The sequence below is a fragment of the Onychostoma macrolepis genome, chromosome 23, assembly GCF_012432095.1.
Source record: "Onychostoma macrolepis isolate SWU-2019 chromosome 23, ASM1243209v1, whole genome shotgun sequence".
In the NCBI taxonomy this organism is placed as follows: domain Eukaryota; kingdom Metazoa; phylum Chordata; class Actinopteri; order Cypriniformes; family Cyprinidae; genus Onychostoma; species Onychostoma macrolepis.
The window spans coordinates 10,330,060-10,350,445 of record NC_081177.1 but is presented as its reverse complement, the minus strand read 5'-3'; the positions used below and the strand labels follow the sequence as shown (position 1 = coordinate 10,350,445).

General features: G+C 40.0%; 1 protein-coding gene across 6 annotated transcripts in view; it reads right to left on the bottom strand.

The window, feature by feature from the left end:
• Window positions 1-20,386, bottom strand: part of plxna2 (plexin A2) — a 209,177-nt gene that overhangs the window by 172,746 nt on the left and 16,045 nt on the right. For all 6 annotated transcript variants that reach the window (XR_009268738.1, XM_058762507.1, XM_058762508.1 and 3 more), the window contains exon 2: window positions 2,902-4,230. Coding sequence is in view for 5 of the 6 variants with exons in the window: in XM_058762507.1 (XP_058618490.1) it covers window positions 2,902-4,104 (1,203 nt within the window). In the remaining variant the exon portion in view is untranslated. The remainder of the gene's footprint in view (window positions 1-2,901; window positions 4,231-20,386) is intronic.

Below are 20,386 nucleotides of genomic sequence, written 5' to 3'. Positions count from 1 at the left end.
TAATATCAGCCTGCTCCACTACAGGCTCACGCTATAAAATCTTTACTGCCTCCCAGCCCTTCACAAGCTGGGGGACGGCAATAAAGCAGGGATGTAAATGCCTCGAACTCTGCAGATCTCGTTCCAGCCCTTCTTCATCGTGTTTTCTTTTATTTTCCAGTCCAAAAATAACTGCCTTAGAGATTTTCAGATCTGTTCCTCAAAAACAGTTGGCCTTTGACTACATTACTTCAATGTTTGTATGCAAAGTCCTTTTTAAGTCAGTCCACTCTGCATTCATCTTGTTAACACCCTAGGGCAGCTATGTTCTAGTCTTGCAAGTATTATGCTAATTTAGAGAAAATGATTCATTCTACCTATATACTTGAATGGGGAAAGACCAAAATTTTGAAAATTGTTTGCCAGTCTTATATTTCAATAGCATCAATCACATATGAAATCTGGCAAAGATGGCATCATAAATTTTGCTACTTTAAATATATCAGTTTGATTTGAGCTAATGTAGCAGAAGTTATATTTCTACATGCATAGAATTGAATATCAGTATGATAAATATGATTAATTTTTATTGATTACTACATTCTATAAACGTTGGTCAGTTAGAGGGAAAACAGTAATCGGACCATGTAAAAACATTCAAAACAAAGCAAAAAAACAAAACACAAAAAAAAATAAAAGCACAAAAAAAAAAAAAAAAAAATACAAAACAAAACAAAAACATTGTTTTTGAACATTCAGAATATATATATTTTTTTGATGTGCCCTTTGTTTGGAACCTATCTAAAGTGCCTGATTCGATATTCAAATGGCAAAACTTATGTTTATCACTGGAACCCATTTCCCATGACTGCTGTTTCAGGTAGGGGCTTATTGTCCCATACACAAAACAGGATAAGGGTTGTCCCTTTGGAAGCCACCTGATCAATAGGATGTCCTCCTTAGATCACTGTTGAAACTGGCACTGTGATAGGCTTGATCAGGCAGCCTGATGAAACGTTACACCGGCTGAATGAGTGAATAGCATCAAAGGGCTGGATGTGAAGCAGCGAGCAGGTTGGCCAAGCAGGAAGACAGTTGCAAGCTGGGCTCTGTGATAAATCTTTCATTCGGCCTTCTTAGCTTTTGACTTCTCTTCCTCCTTCTATCACCCCGTGTGTCTCTAAGAATTCTCTGTAATTCAGCAGAGACACTGGAGCCAAAGGAACTAGACTGAAGTCTGCGCAGAGGCCATGTTTCCAGTGATCAAAAATAGCTTAAAATAACTGACAGGAAATTAAACAAAAACATCACGATAGGGGATTTCTAGCAGTATTTTTTTAGGTAAAACGAGCTTGAATAGCAAACGAAAAAGTCTGAGAAGGATTATTTCACTGTAAAAATATTTTCATACTCCTACTGGTCATGAAAAGGGAGTTAAAAAAAAGTTTTGTTGCAGCAAGAGGGTGGTGAGTTGTGGCGATTTGTGTGGGATCACAGACTTCGCTATGCTAAACGCTAAAAATCTACCTGCATAATACCGTGGATTTATTGAACGGCATCGACTGAGGAGTTTTTATAGAACATATATCTTCATGTCTTTATATCTCAGACCTCCTCCTCAGTCAATCCTGACATTCCTCTAGTACCAGGAGAGAAGACGCAGGAGGTTTCTAGTGCAATGTTTTTAATGAGGCCTAGAAAAACATGGAGGAGGGCTGGCTGACATCATAAGCCACTGACGGTCCCCCTGGGGTCAGACAGGGGATCCTCTAGGGCCCTTAATGGGGCCAGAGTGGAGTCTGCTACTATGAAGACCACCCTGCTCAGACACTCAATAATGTTTTCCTCAGAGTGACAATCACCTCTGACATCATGCTAATGGCGAATTTACTGAAGCTAATAAAGGATGCCCTGGAGAAAACCACGTAGCAATAGTTTGTCATTAAAGACTTACTCTTAAACCTCATGCACACACATTGCAAGACAATCACTGACAGTCATAAAAATATACACACATTCATATATTTATATTAGCATCGACACATCAATTGTCAGTGTGGTAACCTTTTAAATAAACATACGCACAGAGAATTATTAGTGCCTCTAATTCAGTTTGTTTACACCCCCGGTTAAACCAGCAAATACTTAGAGGACTGTGGTCTTTTGGGAGCAAGACTAGTAAAGAACAAAGAAAACGCTTGAGTAATTTCATGTGGTCTTCTATGTGATTCCTGTCACATTCTCCTTTTTTAGAAGAATTTAGGGATGTTTAAAACTACATATTTTTAAAACTGACTGGTAAGTAAACCCTGAACAATTAATTTGTTTCTAGATTTATTTGCATTTCAGCACGTTTTTAAGGAGTGTCTACATAGGGTAAGAACATTGAAAAAATTAGACTGGAAATCATTTTATGCGATTTGTTGGGGTGTGCTTTCATGCTTAGACTAACCCCTAACTATTTCTGACATTCAATCCTGTAGGTTGCGGGGTCAACAGGATTGCTTGGATAGTATCCCGTTACACTCTGAAGAATGAAATATGGATATGCAAGAACACCAACCAGCAACATAAACATTATGATGCAGATCCTATCTTCATTCCAAAGAAAATATAAAATTAGTTTTGATCTACTGAGGTTTTCTACTGAGCAGAAGCAGGCATGGGAACTGTCAGTTTCTTAGAGGGCAAAAATGTATATTGCGCCAAGAGAACAGCATTCAAAGACAGAGAACTCATAATAAAGCTCTTAAATAAGCCATGCACACAACAAGCTCAATTAAAGTAGTACAATTTGGAAAGAGCTTCCATGATTAGGGTTTCAGATACTACATCTAACAATGCTTCACATTCAAAACTGGTTTAACAAGCTAATTAGTAAGCTAGCTGCTGTGGCTAGTAATAACAAAATAGGTTTCTTACCGCTTTGGTACAAGGTACATCCTTTCCCAACAGCCAGTTGAGCTCCAAGTTCCCCTCTCCCTGATAGCAGGACTGCATACGTTCCTTGATCCGTGCATTGATGTCCCGGATGCTGAAGACGCAGAGGGCAGAGTCATCAGGTGGATGGTGGTACTGTTTTTGACCTTTGGAAAAGACAGCAAAGAGCACATCGTCTTGAGCGCTAATGTTGAGGGATGCTGCAAGCACTCGTCCAGGCTTGCCCAGGTAGGCTGCTTGTAGAAGGCGGTACTCAATTCTGTTCCGGACACAACCAATAGGCAATGACACATAGGAGTGGAATTTGTGGTCATCTTTGCAGAGTCGGACGATTCGCGAGGTATAAAATAGGTCATTTGAGGGCCCGCTGGAAGACATGCTGTTCTCAGGCGTCTCTGGTTGCACGGTCAGGAAGTAGACGAAATTGCCACTGGCAAAACCATAGATGTAGTAGATGTCGAAATGAGAGACCAATGCCAAGGTGTCGGAGGGAATCTTGATGAGTGATGAAACAAAGTCAGTGTGTAGCTCGTAGTCCAGCATAGCTGAAGACTCGGGGTCACGAGGAAGCTTCCGACTTGAGATGGTTGGAAAGTAGTCTTGCTTCCCATCCACAGCTGTACCAATGAAGAGGGTCCCATCCTTGCCCTGTGAGGGCACGATGACTCCATACATGGTGCCCGTCTGGTTGACACTGGAGAGGTAGTGCTCCTTTTTATGAGAGGGCTCCACCAGGATGAAGAGGTCGTCCAACCGTAGCAGTTTGCAGACACCTTGGTAGAGGCTTCCACAGGCAAGTAGTCGGTTCTGAGAGTAGTCGATGAGTAAGAGTTTGTTGATGTTGTTGGTAGAAACCAGAGGTTCAGTGCAAGGCTGAACGATAAGTGGAGGGTAGCAGGCCTTGTTGTCATCTTCTGGACCAGTACCATGGGATACTAGGAGTGTCAGGTTGCCTGATAACTTGTAGACGCGGTTGACAGCACCAATGTAGAGTGCGCCTGTCGTCTTGTGAACTGTCATATGGTTGAAGGCCCATTCTCGTCGCTCAGGGTGAAACGTTGTAAAGGACTGTTCACAGGACACTACAGGCAAGATTAAGATTAACAACCAGCACGTAAAGGACCATTTGGAACCACATCCAGGGCTTTGCTTCAAAGTCCTCTTTGAATCCTGCTGTCCCTCCATGGCCCGAGGGACCCGACAGGTTAGAAAATGAAGAGTTTAAAGAAGTATCAGAAGGCTTAACCTTCGTCCTTGTAGTCTAAAGGCTAACTCTATGGTCCAGCGCCTCACCAGGGTCTTCACATTTTTCTGGAAGAGAGAAGAGCAAGAGTAATGAGTACATAAATCAGCATCAGAACATCTAGACTCGCAAAAGGAAACATACAATGGAAATTGCACCTCATTCACTAAACCAAGGCCCTCCTTTGAAGGAATGTGTCTACTAACCCAAGAGGGGGGCGGCTTCTCTAAGGGACAATGGCAGGAAAGGTTTATCTTCACATTCCAAAGGAGTTGTTGGGCAGGATTACACAAAGCAGGAAGGTGAAGCACATCGTAGCAACGGAAATTAGCATGACCTGAGTCACGCTGTTTGCTGGTTCTCTGAGACAGCAGTTTCTAAGAACGGCATTCAGTCAGAGGTCTCTAGAGTAGCGTCTGTTTTGTCAATTACAAGATCTAACATCAAAAAAAGAGAAAGGAACTGTAGCAAGAGCATGTCTGAATAGGTCTGACAAATCGTTTTAGAAGTATTCTTCTTTTAGCTGCGGAACCATTTCATTTTTTGAGTAATGCATTTATGTCAAGAAAAGTGCGCTTAAGAGCTTTCCTTCATGACAAATATTAACATCACCCTCTCATTTCTTGACATTTAGCTTCTTTCTTATTATCTACACTTCCCAACCTAGTTTGTCAGTGAGAAAAGTACAATGAGAAAAAAAGCAATTTATGTAATAACAGTTTGCAAAGGCCGGTATAGCGTCATCTCCCCCATATGATAAATCAAAAAGGGGGCTCCCTTTCTTCTGCATTTATCCCAGGGAGTTAATTATCCAATCCACTGCACGAGGGAGGCCTGGATCTTATTACTACAACAAAGTGTGAACAAATTGGGTGCCGGTTCCATGCACCCTGTTTTTACTATCTGCTCTGTAAGGGGGCTGTTTAACAGGATCTGAATCCATTAATTATGCTTTCTCATTCTGTTCGTCTGTTTTTCTCTCTTTCCTTTTTTGTATCCCTTTGACACCATTAAGTCCTGGAGGGATTAATCATTGGCACCAGAGCAATCATCCCTAAACGAATAAGGCAGCCATTAGAGATATACAATCTACACTGTCCGAACACATTCACCATATTTCCGCTCCTATTTTTTCCTTCCATTTGATTTGCATGCATTATCAGTGCTAGGTGGTCCAAGAGGGTTAACAAATGTAGGCAATGCCTGCACATCAGAGAATCACATATGATTAAGCAAATCAGTCCAACAATTGTAATTAGCGGAAACATGGTGATGAGTTTAAGTGAACAGGGCTTTGCTAGTGTGCTCGAACATGTCAAGATATAGAAGCTATTGTTTGTCGCTTCGTGACTTGAATGTAGAGGCTAAAGGGACAAAGTGATCAAAGGTAAACGGCATGTGCAGAATTATAAACAGTACTTCGCTTACATCTAACAGAGTGCTAATTTCCTAGCTTAGCTGTCCTCCTAGCTCAGTTCTGAGGTGCAGAATATTAGCATGGAGTTGTAAAACCCAGTCCCAGGGTTGGTTTTGTCCTTCATGCTGCTCTTTTGTGTGACTTCGCACATGCTGGAGGTGCAAAGCACATTCCCCTTGAGGTGTTATCTGGCATCTGCAGAGCAAGCAACTTTCTGCAGCCTTCTGGCTTTTAGGCCTCACCTTCACGAGCACAATTACCTCTTCTCTCCAACTGTAAACCATCACCTGTTTTATCTTGTGTAATTTTACGTGCTTAACTACCACCACCCCTCTATTTTCTTCCATTTCCCTAACCCCTTTTCCCCCTGTTCCCTGCTGACTGCTGGCTCAGAGCGAGTGCGCTTCTCTCTTTTTATGTCGTAGCGACAGCTGCACTGAAGAGGGGACCGAATGGTGTAAATAACGACTGTTCAAAGTTTAGCAGCAGCGCTGTCAGGAACAGAAGCAATAGGGGCTTTGTTTATTATGCTTTGTGTCTTTTCCCCTCTTTTCTGCAACGCCTGACAGGACTCTGCTTATTATGCAGCCTGGCCAAAGAATTGAATAGATGAGACTGATTCGCCTCTTAGCTTCCTTTTATTGTTTGAAGTCAGTCCTTTACACTTGGCTCTCGGAAGAGATTACCATGTCAATGTTTGCACCTGTGAATCACGGGTTCGTCACACCAGAGCCTATAGCGATAATGGCGCGATTTAGGCAGGTTTGTCAGAACAGGCATCTGTATTGTGGAGACAACAGCACGGGCATTTTGGCAAGAGCTGTATTTCACCATGACAGTGATTCACAACCGTACAGTGCACCAATGGAAAGGTAACAGTTGTCTCATTAGCATATCCATTATGACCTCACAAGCACAAGAGACTGAGCTTTTATTCCAATGTCCTGCCTCTGTCTCTGGTTTGATTTGTAGCAGAGTTGCACCTGCATTAGTCCCATAAAAAGACAGTTACTTCACTCTAGGGAATACTATTTTAATAATTTAATTAAAATATTAAAAACAAAATATAAATTACAATAAATACAATAATAATAACTATATATATATATATATATATATATATATATATATATATATATATATATTTATTTTTATTTTTTTTTTTTGTACATTTTACCATGATTTGGCAGATTTTGCCCCAAAAAACCTGCACAGAGCTTACTACAATTTGGAAATCCAGTATACTTTACCACAGGTACAATTTGGATTTAAAGCACTTGATTTCTTATGAAGAAACCATCACTAGTACTCCACCGAGCCCCTGACTGTTATTTCAGTTCCATCTGACTGAGCATCAGCACATGGTCCCACCGAGTGTCATTTTATCATGTGAAAATCCATCCCTGGGTTATAATCCTCTCATCACATTTACATTAAACTGACCTTCGGGATACAATGCTGTTCAGATGGGATCCAAATTTAGCACCACTAATCTCTCGTGAACCATGGCGAATTCGAGGCTATGCTTCTAAAAGATTCCTCTGCTGAAATGTGCACAGGCACAGAGCTGATTTTTCAGGCCACATTGGTATCTTTTACACTGCGGTATCCGACTGGATAAAGCTCCGAAAAGGGGGTCATGGAATTTTCTAGTGCGTTATATCCGAATACATGGCCTTGGATTTCAATGCGGGGCTAAATGTGAGCGTACAGACTGAACGAACAGGAAAACCGCTACATTCCAGTCAGCGCTGAGGCTGTGATTATTGTACACGGAAACTGTTGTTTTCCTTAATGAACACTAAGGCAAAACAAACCACATGTTAGTGCTGTATAAACTCACAGTGGCCTTGACTAACTCTGTGCAGTTCTCTCATCTATAGAGTATGTGCTAATATAATGATCAGATTTCTGCCAGGCATATTGCGGTCGCTTCCTAATCTCTGGAAGTACGAGCCATACTTTATATTAGCGTTGGCATAGGGACATTAGAAGTGGTTTAGGGATGAAAGAGTAATGCTATGTTGTGATTCATTGCGGACTCTACCCACAATTCAAAGCACAGGCGAACCGTTTCAATGGACAGAAGGGTAATTTTAAGCTCTGAGGGCTGATCTCTGTATAGAGAGCCCGGCTCAAGGGCTCAAGCTATGGATACGAGTGCAAAGCGAACCCCCTCCCGCCTCCCCGTGTGCTGTGACATATTTTCCCTCCTTTTATAAGCTACTTAACAATAGAACCAAAGTTGTTTGATCTTTTAAATTCATATTTACAGCTATTGTACTGCTTCAGATAAAGAACCTAAACCACAATCGCGTTATGGCGGAAAATCCTATTAATTGTTGTGCAATAGGGAAAAAAAATGACACTTTGGAATTTCATGCCTGGGATTAATCCATCATTCCTAATAACGACTAATCTTTGAGCATGTAATCTAAATGGTTAAATAAATACCAATAGTCATACCGGCACAGAAAAGAAAGTTATTTAAGCAGACAAAATCAAGCAACGAGGAAAAAGAAACCGAAGTCTGAAAAGTTGCTGCATTTGAAAAGGCCGATCACTTGGCAGCAAAGAGTCTTATCTCTGTTGCCATTTTTTTTTTAGCAGGTTAAAAATAGAAAGTCTAATTTTCCTTGAGGGAAGCAGCACTTTGTGGGAGTGCGTCTAAAAAACGATTAGTAGGAGAGGTTAGTCCATTAGTCTTTATTTCTTCCCTGACATTCTCTGGTGGTGATAATGAGAGGCTTTGTGAGAGCAGGGTGTCGTGGCAGTGTAGTGATATTTATAATTTCTTTTGTCTCTGCGGGAGCTCCGGCTGCGCCAGTAATGGCTGCTTCTCTCTCTGTGCCAGCTCCCACTGCCGAGCGCATCCATTCCCCCCATAGGGAAATGACACAGTGTGAAGTAGGGACAGATTACACTCTCACTGACCACATGGCTTCCTGTTGATCTTCTCTCGCCTACTCAGGCACTTTTGTACTCTTCTTCCATGAAACTATTGGCCAGGCATTGGAAAAATGTGTTTATTTACTTTTACTCTTAAGGTCAACATGAAATCAAAATGGACCTTATTAATTTCCTAAATACACGTTTCTGGTCTTATTGTGAACGATTTGTTGGTGCATGCTATTATGAAGTTATAATGAAGTTATAAAAGTTGTATTTTGCAATCTTTTATCCAAATGTAAATACTTGCTTTACCTCTGAAGTAACTCTCCTTTTCAGCAGTCCCTCCAAATTTCAAACAAAACAAAATAAAACAATAAACTAAACTAAACACAACAAAATGAAATAAAATAAAACGCATAACATAAAACACAACAAAGCAAACCAATACACAAAACAAACAAAAAAATCAAATATATAAAATAAAAATAAAATGTATTTATTTATTTTAAAAGAAAATAAACAAAAAAAGCAACAGAGACCACTTTTGACAATGAAATCCATTCCTTGTGGATTAAAGTATTTTTTTCCCCCTCTAACTAATGGTGTGTGCATTATTCGAATCGTGTTATCGCTCTAGATTACTCATGGGATGTTTTTCATGTCACTCGTGAATAAAAACACTGAGTAATGCTCTCCTCCATTTTCTGATTCAACTGGACATGTCAAACTGGACATTTTCCACTCGAGCTGAAATTTTTCAACTTGTGTGGAAGACGTGATTGAGGCATATATCGTGCATTCGTAGCAATCGAATCACACAATTTGCGTCATTCGCATCACTCTGCGCATCTGTGCATTGACTATGTAATACGCGAATAATTAATTACACATTTAGTGCACACACGATAAGTATCTTGTTAAATAGGAAAAATGTCATATTACTGAAGCAAAATTGGTTGTAAATCCCGTATCATGTTGACTTTAAGAGCCTAAACGGCTTTAAACTGATGATGTCACATTTACCTGGCCAATCAGCCAGCTTCTTATTACCGTATGAACTCCAAAAGTAGAGGAAGCCTAGGTCTCATTCTAAATGGCCAGTATTTAAAAACCACCAGGACAGTTTTAAAGGTAGAGTATGTATTTTTCCAAAAAAGCTTTAGAAAACTGAGTCGGGCCGAGTAACAAAACAAACTTGTAGACAATCAGCAGTAAGGGGCGTGTCTACTCATGATGCAGAGGAGAGAGAGCTCACCAGTGCACATGACGGACATTAGCCGAGCCGAGCGACGACAGAAAGATAGAGATGGTGGATAAAAAACAAAAGATGAAAGCGTGTGCGGAACAAAAGAAGGTGTCTACATCGGTGTCGTGTCACAAAGTCTGTCTACACTGGATGCGACAAAGCGACCATTGAAAATCATCTGAAATTTGTGTCAATATAAATAGAACGCGGCAGCAGTTTACTGTCAGGGTTTTTCGTGTAAATATCGGATCAGCTATCCAGCACTGAAGAGAACTCAAGGGGCAGGAAAGCCTGTGATTGGATGCCGAGGTTGCTTTGTTTAGGTGAGTAACATAGGTTTTGCTTTGTTTCACAGAACTAATTGTTGCCTGGGTTGCGTACATATGCGTGGGGCGGAGCTATCAAAATAGGGGTGAGACCCTTTTGGGGTAGGGACGTGTTTGTTTTGGTGATTTTAAATATCAACATTGGCTACCAGAAATCACTTACCCCACCTTTAAGGGAGAAATTGCATCAGGATGCCCATTAGTAAACTGTGTATTCACTATGCAAATGTCAAAACCACTAAAAGGCACAGTCCTAATTAGCATGACTCTAGCGTTGAACTTTTGTACAGTGCGGTCAGCTACACAATGTGCATGCTAGACAATTTGATCCTCAGGCAACTTTTTAGAGACCAGTTTCCCGCTATTATCTCGGTCTGTCTCTCACCAGGACACTGAATGATACAGTCTGACTGAAGCATATCAAAGTCTATTAAATCCCTCACACATTGTGATTTCCCACAGAAAAAGCCATGTCAACATGACATCAGAATTAGCAGCCGTCAGCAGGCGCTCTTATCCCCGAATGCAAACAAGGGTGTGCGGATCTAATCTCTGCCTTTCACCCGCAACCTGCTGCGACATCCCTGCATCCTCCACACTTCCACTCTGTGAAAATAAACTCCCTCTTTTGCTCCCGACACAGTCCCGCGACTCAGTTGAGGGGAGATTATAATATTATTGTTATTCTAATGCATTTTGTTCTCCCTCCCACAGTCGCCACCTCCTTGGCTAACAAACACAGACATGCACACAAACAGGAGCTTGTTCGATATCACACACTTCTTTACACACACTCCAACAGTGTCTCGGCCTCACACCTATTACCACAACTGGCAATCTGCTTAAGGATTTACACACACATACACATACAGGAAGTACTTCTCATCAGAGCTGTCTGTCAAGCTTGGCACAGGTTTCTATTAAGGCTTATTTCCATAAATCTGAATTGTAAAGGGCGGCAGTGGGAGACGGGGAGCCCTTGGAAAGACACGAGGCACAAACGGAAAATGTCACCAGAGGCCACGGGATTCAGATCTACCTCCCTCGGCTTTGCGGTTTTGAATTTAATTAAGCGCTTTGATTGACGCAATGCTCGTTTATCAATCAGGAAGTTCAGTGTACGCTTTTCAGCCTGCGAGTACTGAAAGTCAACATTACACCGAAGAGTTGCACATGAAAGAGCAAGTGAAATCTGCTGCTGTCTGTTCAGAATTTTCTTCTTTCAGCTCAATTGTTTCCATCAGAAGTTGTTTATTTGCAGGATGGTTGATGCGAGTTTTTGAAAACTGTAACCAGATTTATTCAAGATGTGACTGACACCAGATCCTAAAAAAAATCCACATAAAAAAGAAACGTCCCACAAATGCAACAAGCAGCGAAAAGTTTCATTGCTCGCATTGTTTCTATTTCTGTCATATTTAGTTGCCCCGCCCACTGTAAAAGCTCATTGGTCCAAAGCCCTGGGTCAAATATTTCTAGGCTGTGAGATTTCACTGCAGAGCATTTTTGTTTTAAGGAAGGGGAAAAAAACATGGGCACATTACAGTCTGCAAAACTGAAAACAGTCTACAAAACAAGTTCACAAGCTCTGTTTAGCCCTGTTAAAATAAGTATGAATGAATGAAAAAAAAATACAATAAAATTAAACAATATTAATAAACTATAAAATTAAAAATAGTATTTAAAATAATTATTAAAATTGAATTCAAACAAACATAAATACTAAATTAATAAATAATGTATAATTAAATATAAAAATAATAAATAAAACACAAATATAATAACAAAAAAGAAAAATGTTAAACAAAGAATCAAAAAGAAATCATACAAGAAAAAACATTAAATATCAATTCTAAAACAAACAAATAAATAAATAAATACAAACTTCCAACTTTAACATCCTTTAACTTTTATGGAGGTAGTGTCATTGCTGATTCAACATCACATTGTATTAATAATGAACAAAGCATCATGGTGGTTTAGTACTTCATAAACTACTGTAAAAGCATTGGTCTCTGATCTCTCTCCACAATAATCTCTAATCTTCAAAAATATATTTGCCCTGAAATTCTTTTTAAATCACTATAATCAAAGTCTCTCTATCCAACTGTTACTTGCCCCTTCTTATCCATCTCTCACATTCCAGGGTCAAGTCGCGGGTGTTAGGACAGAGTGAAAGCAGTATTAGGTGTCCTGCAGCAGAAAGGAGGACGGGAGAGATTTGCCGGGTCCTGGATTCCGTAAACAGCAGCGCTACCCAGCTGTGAGAAGGGAGCGTTAAGCTCTCTCAGGCCCACATCCTAACACCCCAGACTGGGGTCAGTGTTAAACCAAAGCCTCACTCTGCCAAAAGTCAGTCACAGATTTAGCCAATGAGCTAAATCACATCTCAACACACAGCCAATCAGATCAGGCACAGCGAAACAGAGCCGCTATCTAATAATCAGTCTGAATCATTCTCAGACGCCACTGAAGCTAGCTGCTTAACACAAATACACCCCTACTTATCTCCTATTTAGAAAACACAATGAAATCTGATCAAATCCTCAGAACAGACTCAAAGAAGTCGAAGAACGAATTTAACCTTCATGTGGATTATGCCACGGAGTGGATTTCTCCCAAAGGAGTTCCTCAGCTTTGGATCAGTGTATAAATGTGTGTGTGTGTGTCTCCGGGTTTTGGCTGGCAGGGAGATGGGGCCGTATGAGGCTCTGGCACCCAAGAGAGAGGGAGAGGCAGCAGAGGCCCAGCTATTCATTACTCCAGCTGGGCAACAACCCGTTACAACAGCAGTCACAACTCCAAAAACTGGCACCCACACATAGACTATTATCTGGGGCAGATTTACACGGCCTGGCACGGAGAACTGAAAAAAAGAAAGTCAGTGAGATAGAGAAAGAGGAAGCGAGGATGATTTACAATGTTTGTGGAAAAAGACGGCATAAATAGACGGACAGCAATGTTACGGAGACGACCGAACTGCATAATATTACTTCAGTCTGCTGCCGTGATACGTGGCTCTCAAATCCGACGCATTACATAAGATATTCAGTGAAATGAGAGGGCACCTGTCAGAATAATCCACTCCATTCTGCTCCCACTGTTTCAAATAAGAGCTCGCCAACGGGATCCAGCTTGCTAATCACACAGCGACTGTATGCACAGCCACTCAGAGCTACCACCTGGCTACTCCACACACAGCGGGAGGCACAGTTAGCGCCGGCGAGGTTTAAAAACGCACTCATCCCGCAGTGACGGCAGGGCGACAGGGATGCCACATGCAGAAAATGACACTAGTGTTTATGTGTGTGTGTGTGTGTGTGTGTGTGTGTGTGTGAAATTCAAGCAAGTGTGACAGTCTTCAGTAAGTAGCGGTCAAGTGATACCATTGTCCAACTTATTGATAACTATTCAACAAATAAATAAATGGGCATAAATTAACTGGTAGAGTGCCATGTAATTATTATTATTTTTAGATTATCTATCCACTCCAGCCTAGATTCAAACCACTGTCCAACCCACAACCTTGGAACTGAAGGTTCAACTAATGAACACAGGTACAAGAAGAAGTTTCAGTTATGGAGTCCGATGGCAGGTAGTAGGCCAGCGTCCATTTTACCTACTCTGCTTCACTCACTATTGTCTAATCAATCAGATGCCAATCCAATTAATGCAGCTGCTGTGCAGTAGAGCGTCCCATAATGGCCAGTAGCAAAGGGGGCCACAGTGTTCCAGGTTAATCTGCGACAGCGGAGCTAAAGTATACTCTTTCATAATCCTTTTTGTGATAACTCACTGCCACGTAGCTTAACAAACAATAAGGACAGCAGACGGCCTTTAAAATGTCATTCAGAAATATTACAGACTCCTCCAGTCTATGCAAAACCACAATGTACTTCCTGACCACTAATACATGCGTGGGACCATTAACTACAGAAGTTTACGGTATAGACAGGGACAGATTTGCAGCAGTTGATGTATTTTATGCCATCATTGTTGTCGAGCACTTGAATAAATCATGTAAATGCTGCTGAAATAACTGCTTTGGTGTCATAAATCTGTCTGTTAATTATAGTCTTATGGGGCCGTTACTGTGTATTGCTTTCTGTGCTCAGGCATGGAATGTTAGGAAGCCACACTGAAATGCTTCACTGTCTACACAGGGAATGACAACTGTATGCAGTGTCACGGGCCACGGCAGGCCGCACTGGCCGGATCATCCGTCACGCTCTCCCCAGGCGTATAGGACATCCTCTCTGTTGAGTATATACTGTCACTGAGCAGCATTTATTAATAAACAGAGGGCTGGAGGGAGCGCTATCTCTTACCAGCGCTCTCGATCCAGTGGCCCACTGATGTCTCTCAGTCAATGTCCATCCACCCAGCCGCATCCACAGCATATCAGCTGATTTATCGCACAGGAAGCACAGGCATGGAGATATGCCAATGAACCCCCATGATAGTCGCTTCTTATCCCAGCTCAGTAAGTCAGGGACACTCTTTAAATCACACAAGTCAATCGACGAACCAGTGTGTGGGTCATGAAAAGGTTTGACTGCACAAAAGGCAAGGTTGTGAACAATGTAAGGTTTGGCTTTATATCTGAATCCCATCAAAAACATGTCCAGGCAATAATTTAACCCAAAATCAAAAGCAGTATTGTTGTCCATGTTCTAAAAAAGGCCTTCATTTTCTTTAAGACCAAAATCTCATTCTCATGGAAGAAACTCGCAGTTCTGACTTTTTTTCTCAGAATTGTGAGATATAAACTCACAATTGCGAGTTGTAAAGTCAGAATTGCTAGATGTAAACTCTCAATTCTGAAAAAAAAGAAGAATTGTGAAAAATATAAACTCGCAATTCTGACTTTTTTCTCAGTATTGCATGATATAAACTAAATAGAAAATAAAGTCAGAATTGCAGGAAAAAAAACCTTTAATTTCTCAGAATTGCGAGTTTATATCTCGCAATTCAGACTTTATAACTCACAATTGCAAGTTTTTATCTCACAATCCTGAGAAAAAAATGTAGGAATTGTGTGTTTGCATCATGCAATTCTGAGAAAAAGTCAGAATTGTGAGATGTAAACTCGCAATTGCGAAAAAAAAAAAAAAAAAAAAAGGATTGAGATAAAGTGGCAATTTTTAATTTTTCATTCAGTGGCAGAAACGGAAATGAGGATATTATATTATATTATATTATATTATATTATATTATATTATATTATATTATATTATATTATATTATATTATATTATATTATCTATCTATCTATATACAGAGAGAGAAGGAGGGCGAGGATTAGCATAATTATCACAAAAATATCATAATGCCAAAAAATGCTAATGATCCTAAAACAGTCTCTTTTTTTCTTTTTCTTTTTTTTTTCTTGTGATTTTGGAGTGAAATAAGACCTTTTAAATGTTTTCTTGAGATTGGCCCTTAAACGTATTTACAACAACGATGGCTGAGGGAAAAAAAGATCTTATCACAATGCATAAAATCTAGTTTTTCCTGTGCCAAAGATTGCAAACTACAGCACTCAGGGGTGCAAGATTAAAAACAAATGTGATCAAGCTTACAGATTACAGCCTCAACATTTATTTTTATAGGCGATGTTTGAACTTATGCCCATTCAGCTCTTATTTGTTCACATTTACATGTAATTAAGAGTTTCTGCATGACAACTACATCTGTGAAACAGGCATAAAATACATAAACACATTTCTGAGTTATCCATCAGTAAACAGAGCTCAAATCTATATTGATCAAAACTAAGGCATTATTAGGCCCGCTGAGAGAGCGACTGTAATACAGGGTCACACCATAAGCGTCCAGCTGCTCGTTTGCTATTTATTTATGCATTTATATGGATTTAATACACCAGTCTGCTCCAGGCCCTCTCCACACGCTCGCTGTGTTACACAAAGAAAGGAAGCTGCTGTGATTTAAGAACCGATCTCTCCCAGAGCTCATAGAGCGAGTTAACGCTACCGCAAATGCAATCAAATGTAAGTGAAAAGCCTCTCGTGCCGCAAGCTACAGTACAATAAGCACGTAACTTTGAGGCAGAAAGATTGAGAGGCTTTGCAATGAGTGGACAGATACCTTTTCTCTCTGCCATCTCATCCACTTTATCTTGATACACACCGAATAAGTGTTAAATGCGTCCTAGATTCTATTTCTCTGCTTTACGGTTACCATCCAGCACACAGACGCCTTAAAATCTCATTTAGAACATACAGGACCCATTTCTTCAGTCTATTACATTAGACAAGGCCTGAGCTTCTCCAAAGTGCTATTGCTCTCTCTCCGTCATCCTCTTGTACTCTTCCAGCAACCACAGTTTCCACAACAAAGGCCATAATTTCATCAGGGGTGATAAAAACTGAGCGAATCAAGTTGGCGGCTTGTTACTTAGCTTAATATCTGCCTGCATCGTGGCAATAAGGGAACAGCACTGCCTGTATTAGCTAGTGAAGACTTACAGGCCTTTTAAAGAAGCACAGAGAGTGTCTGCCGTGACTTTATCTCTCTAAATATATCTCCTTTTCCTCTTGCCCTTCAGACAGACATCCTTTCCGAGGATGTACACCGTGAAGCCCAGCCTGACGTGATCGCTTTTAGGTTGGCTGCAGAGACAGACACGCTGCTGCTCCGAATGAATTCATTCAGATGACAGGCAGATGACTGGGACGGCTAAACTTCACATGGATATGAATAAATGAAAGCAATTAGTGGATTGGTTAAGTACCACATGGCGACAGAAGTAGGTCAAAAGCTACTGGATCGGAAGGAAAATGCGCTGTCTGAGCGACCATCGGGTCGTACATGAATCTTACTCCTTGCATTTAACGGCTATTGTTACTTTCATCCAGGTGGGTTTTCACATATCATGGAAAACAGGATTTTTAAATATATTTATATTCAAAGCTCAGTCCAACAAAATTCCTAATAGCAACTAAGCCTCAAAAACGTGTCATTTGGAAATGACATACATAGTGTTAAGGTCTGCCCACATTTATATAATCACTTTCTATTTATTCATTTCAAATACTAAGAGGTTACATATAAATAAATACATATAGAAAATCTTAAGATACAATAGGGAGAAAGGGGAGAAGATGAAAAATGGGCACTCAGTATCGTTTTGTTTGAGATGTGCTTGATGATATAGCAGTTCTGCTGGTCATGTCATCTAAACTTGGCATTCACTGTGAGGAGACCCTCTCCATGTAGAATAAAACAGTTTTTATTATGTTGCTGACATCAAGGCTGGCTCTTTTAACTTGAGAACACCCTAGCAACCAGTTTTTATTATCACTAACAAAAAACTAAATGAAAACATTTGACTTAACTGAAAAAACACTAACGTAACTGAGAAAATAAATTGATGATGTGCTAGTCAATAAATATAATAATCATAAATATGATACTTCTTTTCTTTTAAAGAGGAATGTCTGAAGAACAAATAATGTTGAAAGCAGAAATGTATCTTGTTTCCTTCTTTCAAAAGAACAGCATTGAACATAACTCAAAAAGTATTGCATTATATTGCAATATAGTTCGTAAAAAAACTTTTCTTTTGGAATCATCATTTTTTAAGGCCCTACATCATTCAGTCCCAGAGATATGGGGACCTCAATGAGGCTCCATATTCAGATTGTTGAATATTACTCATTTTCAGTGGTTGAAAATCAAATGTTGGTCACTTTGTATTGGTCAGCTGAAACTTATTGTATTTAAAGCTGCAGACCATACGTTTTGCCTCTTTGTCGCCATCTATGTTTGAAAACCTGGAATTGCAAGCTGCTTGCGGAATTATCTGGCTTGCATGGGTTGTGAGTTGGCACGGCTCCAGCGAGGATGAATCTAATGTTTTGAGGTGAATGTGTGGCTGTCAGTCACCGCACTGGTGTGGATGTTTACTGTACTTCGCAATCACAGATTCTAACCTATGTCTTAGAATATATGACCCAAATAAGAATTTTCACTGTATATTGCCATCTGAACAAGTAAGTAACAAGTCTGCCACATTTGTTCTGACCAACTGAGGAAAAAAGCATTATAAATCGCGCTACCAATGGTGATTTAATCTAATGATCAGTTAGCTCATATCACATCAAACTGTGCAAAGTATTATTATTGTTATACTTTATTCTCAAATTATTAATGTTAACAACATCAGCATTGTGTGACTATGAGTATAGTGTGTATTAGCGTGTAGATTTCAAATTTTGTACAGTCTAATATCTAATTGTCATGCCATTCGAATTTCATATTAAGCAATTATTTTAACCCAAAAAGCTAATTATTCTCCCTTTGAACTGGTTTTCTTTAAAATACAAATCCTGTGTAATCCCAGGCTATCTGTAATCAGAAGCACATTTAAAACTGAAATATAATTTAATTTCATTCACATGTGTTTCATAAACACATAATCCTTTCTGGATTACAATCCGCCATCAAAATGATACATTTAATTATTCTAGCTGCTGTGAGAAAAGGCTATAAACAATGCGCCACCTGCAGGATCCTCGCATGCGATAGCCTACTAGCCGGGACCACTTCTTCATGTTTATAGACGTGACATAATGCCGCAGTGCCATGCTCGAAATTCCAGCGAAAACCTACCCGTACCACTCAAATTAGAAAACATTATTATAAGCTGATAATTGTGAATCGGGCTAAAGTAAGGTGATAGTTTTGAACATTGTCTGGTTATGTACTTGCTCAAATATTGATTTCGGATCATTTTTAACCAAAAAAAGTTACAGAATGCAGCTTTATATATATTAATTTAGAACTCCTGGTAAATAGGGATGTCTTCTGCTCTTATGCATGATTGAGGTGTCCAAACTATTTCTAAAAGTAATTAGTGATTAGCCAAATCAAATTCTAATACTTGACAGCTTTATAGCTGGTGAGGCAAGAAGTGGTCTGCTGCCAACAGCACGAGGAGCATGTCCATCTTCCGGCCTGACTGAAAGGGAAAGGTCAGTAATATTTTGAGCGCTTGGAAGTGCCAACTTATTCATCCTGAACCCTGACAACCATGGTATCTAGCCAGCGGAAATGCTGAGTCACTGCTCTCCAGACCGCTCAGAGTTCAATGCCCAGAGGAAGGAGTGTGAAGTGGAAAATAAGAAGCCTGCTTCCTGTAGGCCAAACACCTCGTGAGCTCTGGCATCATGTGACCCTTGATCTTTGACGAGGTCACTTCCTTTTGCACAGACTACCAGCAAGACCCATTCAATGTCACAGAGTTTCAAGACAAATTAACATTTAATATGTAGACTGCAACTTTCATGGGCCACTAAATCCCAAAAAGACAAATTTTACATTTTAAGAAAATACAAGTCAATTCTCTCAGCCGTTCTTTGGTGTGCTCACCGAGAGCAGCGGAGAACCATGCTGATATTCCATTCTTCACAAATGTGAAACTGAAAATCGAGCTGCAGAGTTGCTGTGGAGAGTAGTGAATGTCACACTGACCTACAACAACGGATGAAGAATTTTGTGTCACGATACTAACACCAAAGCACTTTTTCCACTGAGGCATGAATCTAGCACACCAGGCCAGGTGTGAGAGATCAGGCTTTATAACAAATGCATCAGATGAAACATGAATAGGTACAGCACTGAACAATGGAGGAGAGGAAGCCAGTACTGATGCCCAGAAAAGAGCAGGGAGAGATGCTAAAAGGCTAAAGCCATGGGACTTTGATTTCATGCCCTTGGTTTCAAAGGCATTGCCCATCACGCTAAGTGCCAAAAAGGAGTTGCTAGCTTCCATCTCATCCACTCTCTCTCATCTTTTATTAGCAATTCCTCTCTTCCTGTGCTTCTTTCTATGTGAGCATCTTGGACAGAGTGGTGGGTGACTCGTGGTTGGGGGTTGGGGGAATTTTACAGTATCAGTCCATGCATTCCCTGAGAATCAAGCCCATGACCTTGATACTGCTAGCCCAGTGCTTTACTGTTTGAAGAACCATATGAATGCTATTGTATGGTACTTTTACATTTACATTTAGTCATTTAACAGACGCTTTTATCACCACATAGTACCACTTAGTTTTACTATTGTGAACAAATACATAAAACAAAAACATATCTGAAATAATAATAAAATTGAACATAACTGAGAAGAATTGCAACTGAACTAAAATTTAAATATTTTCATTAAAAAAAATAATGAATTGAATTTTAGCTTTAGGTTTTGACACGTGGTTTATTATAAACTTAAAAACTATATTATAAAGCTTTTACAAATCAGACCCATTAAAACTTTAATTGATACCAGTTACCTGATACCTGCACAAACTTTGCCAGTTCTAAAATAAC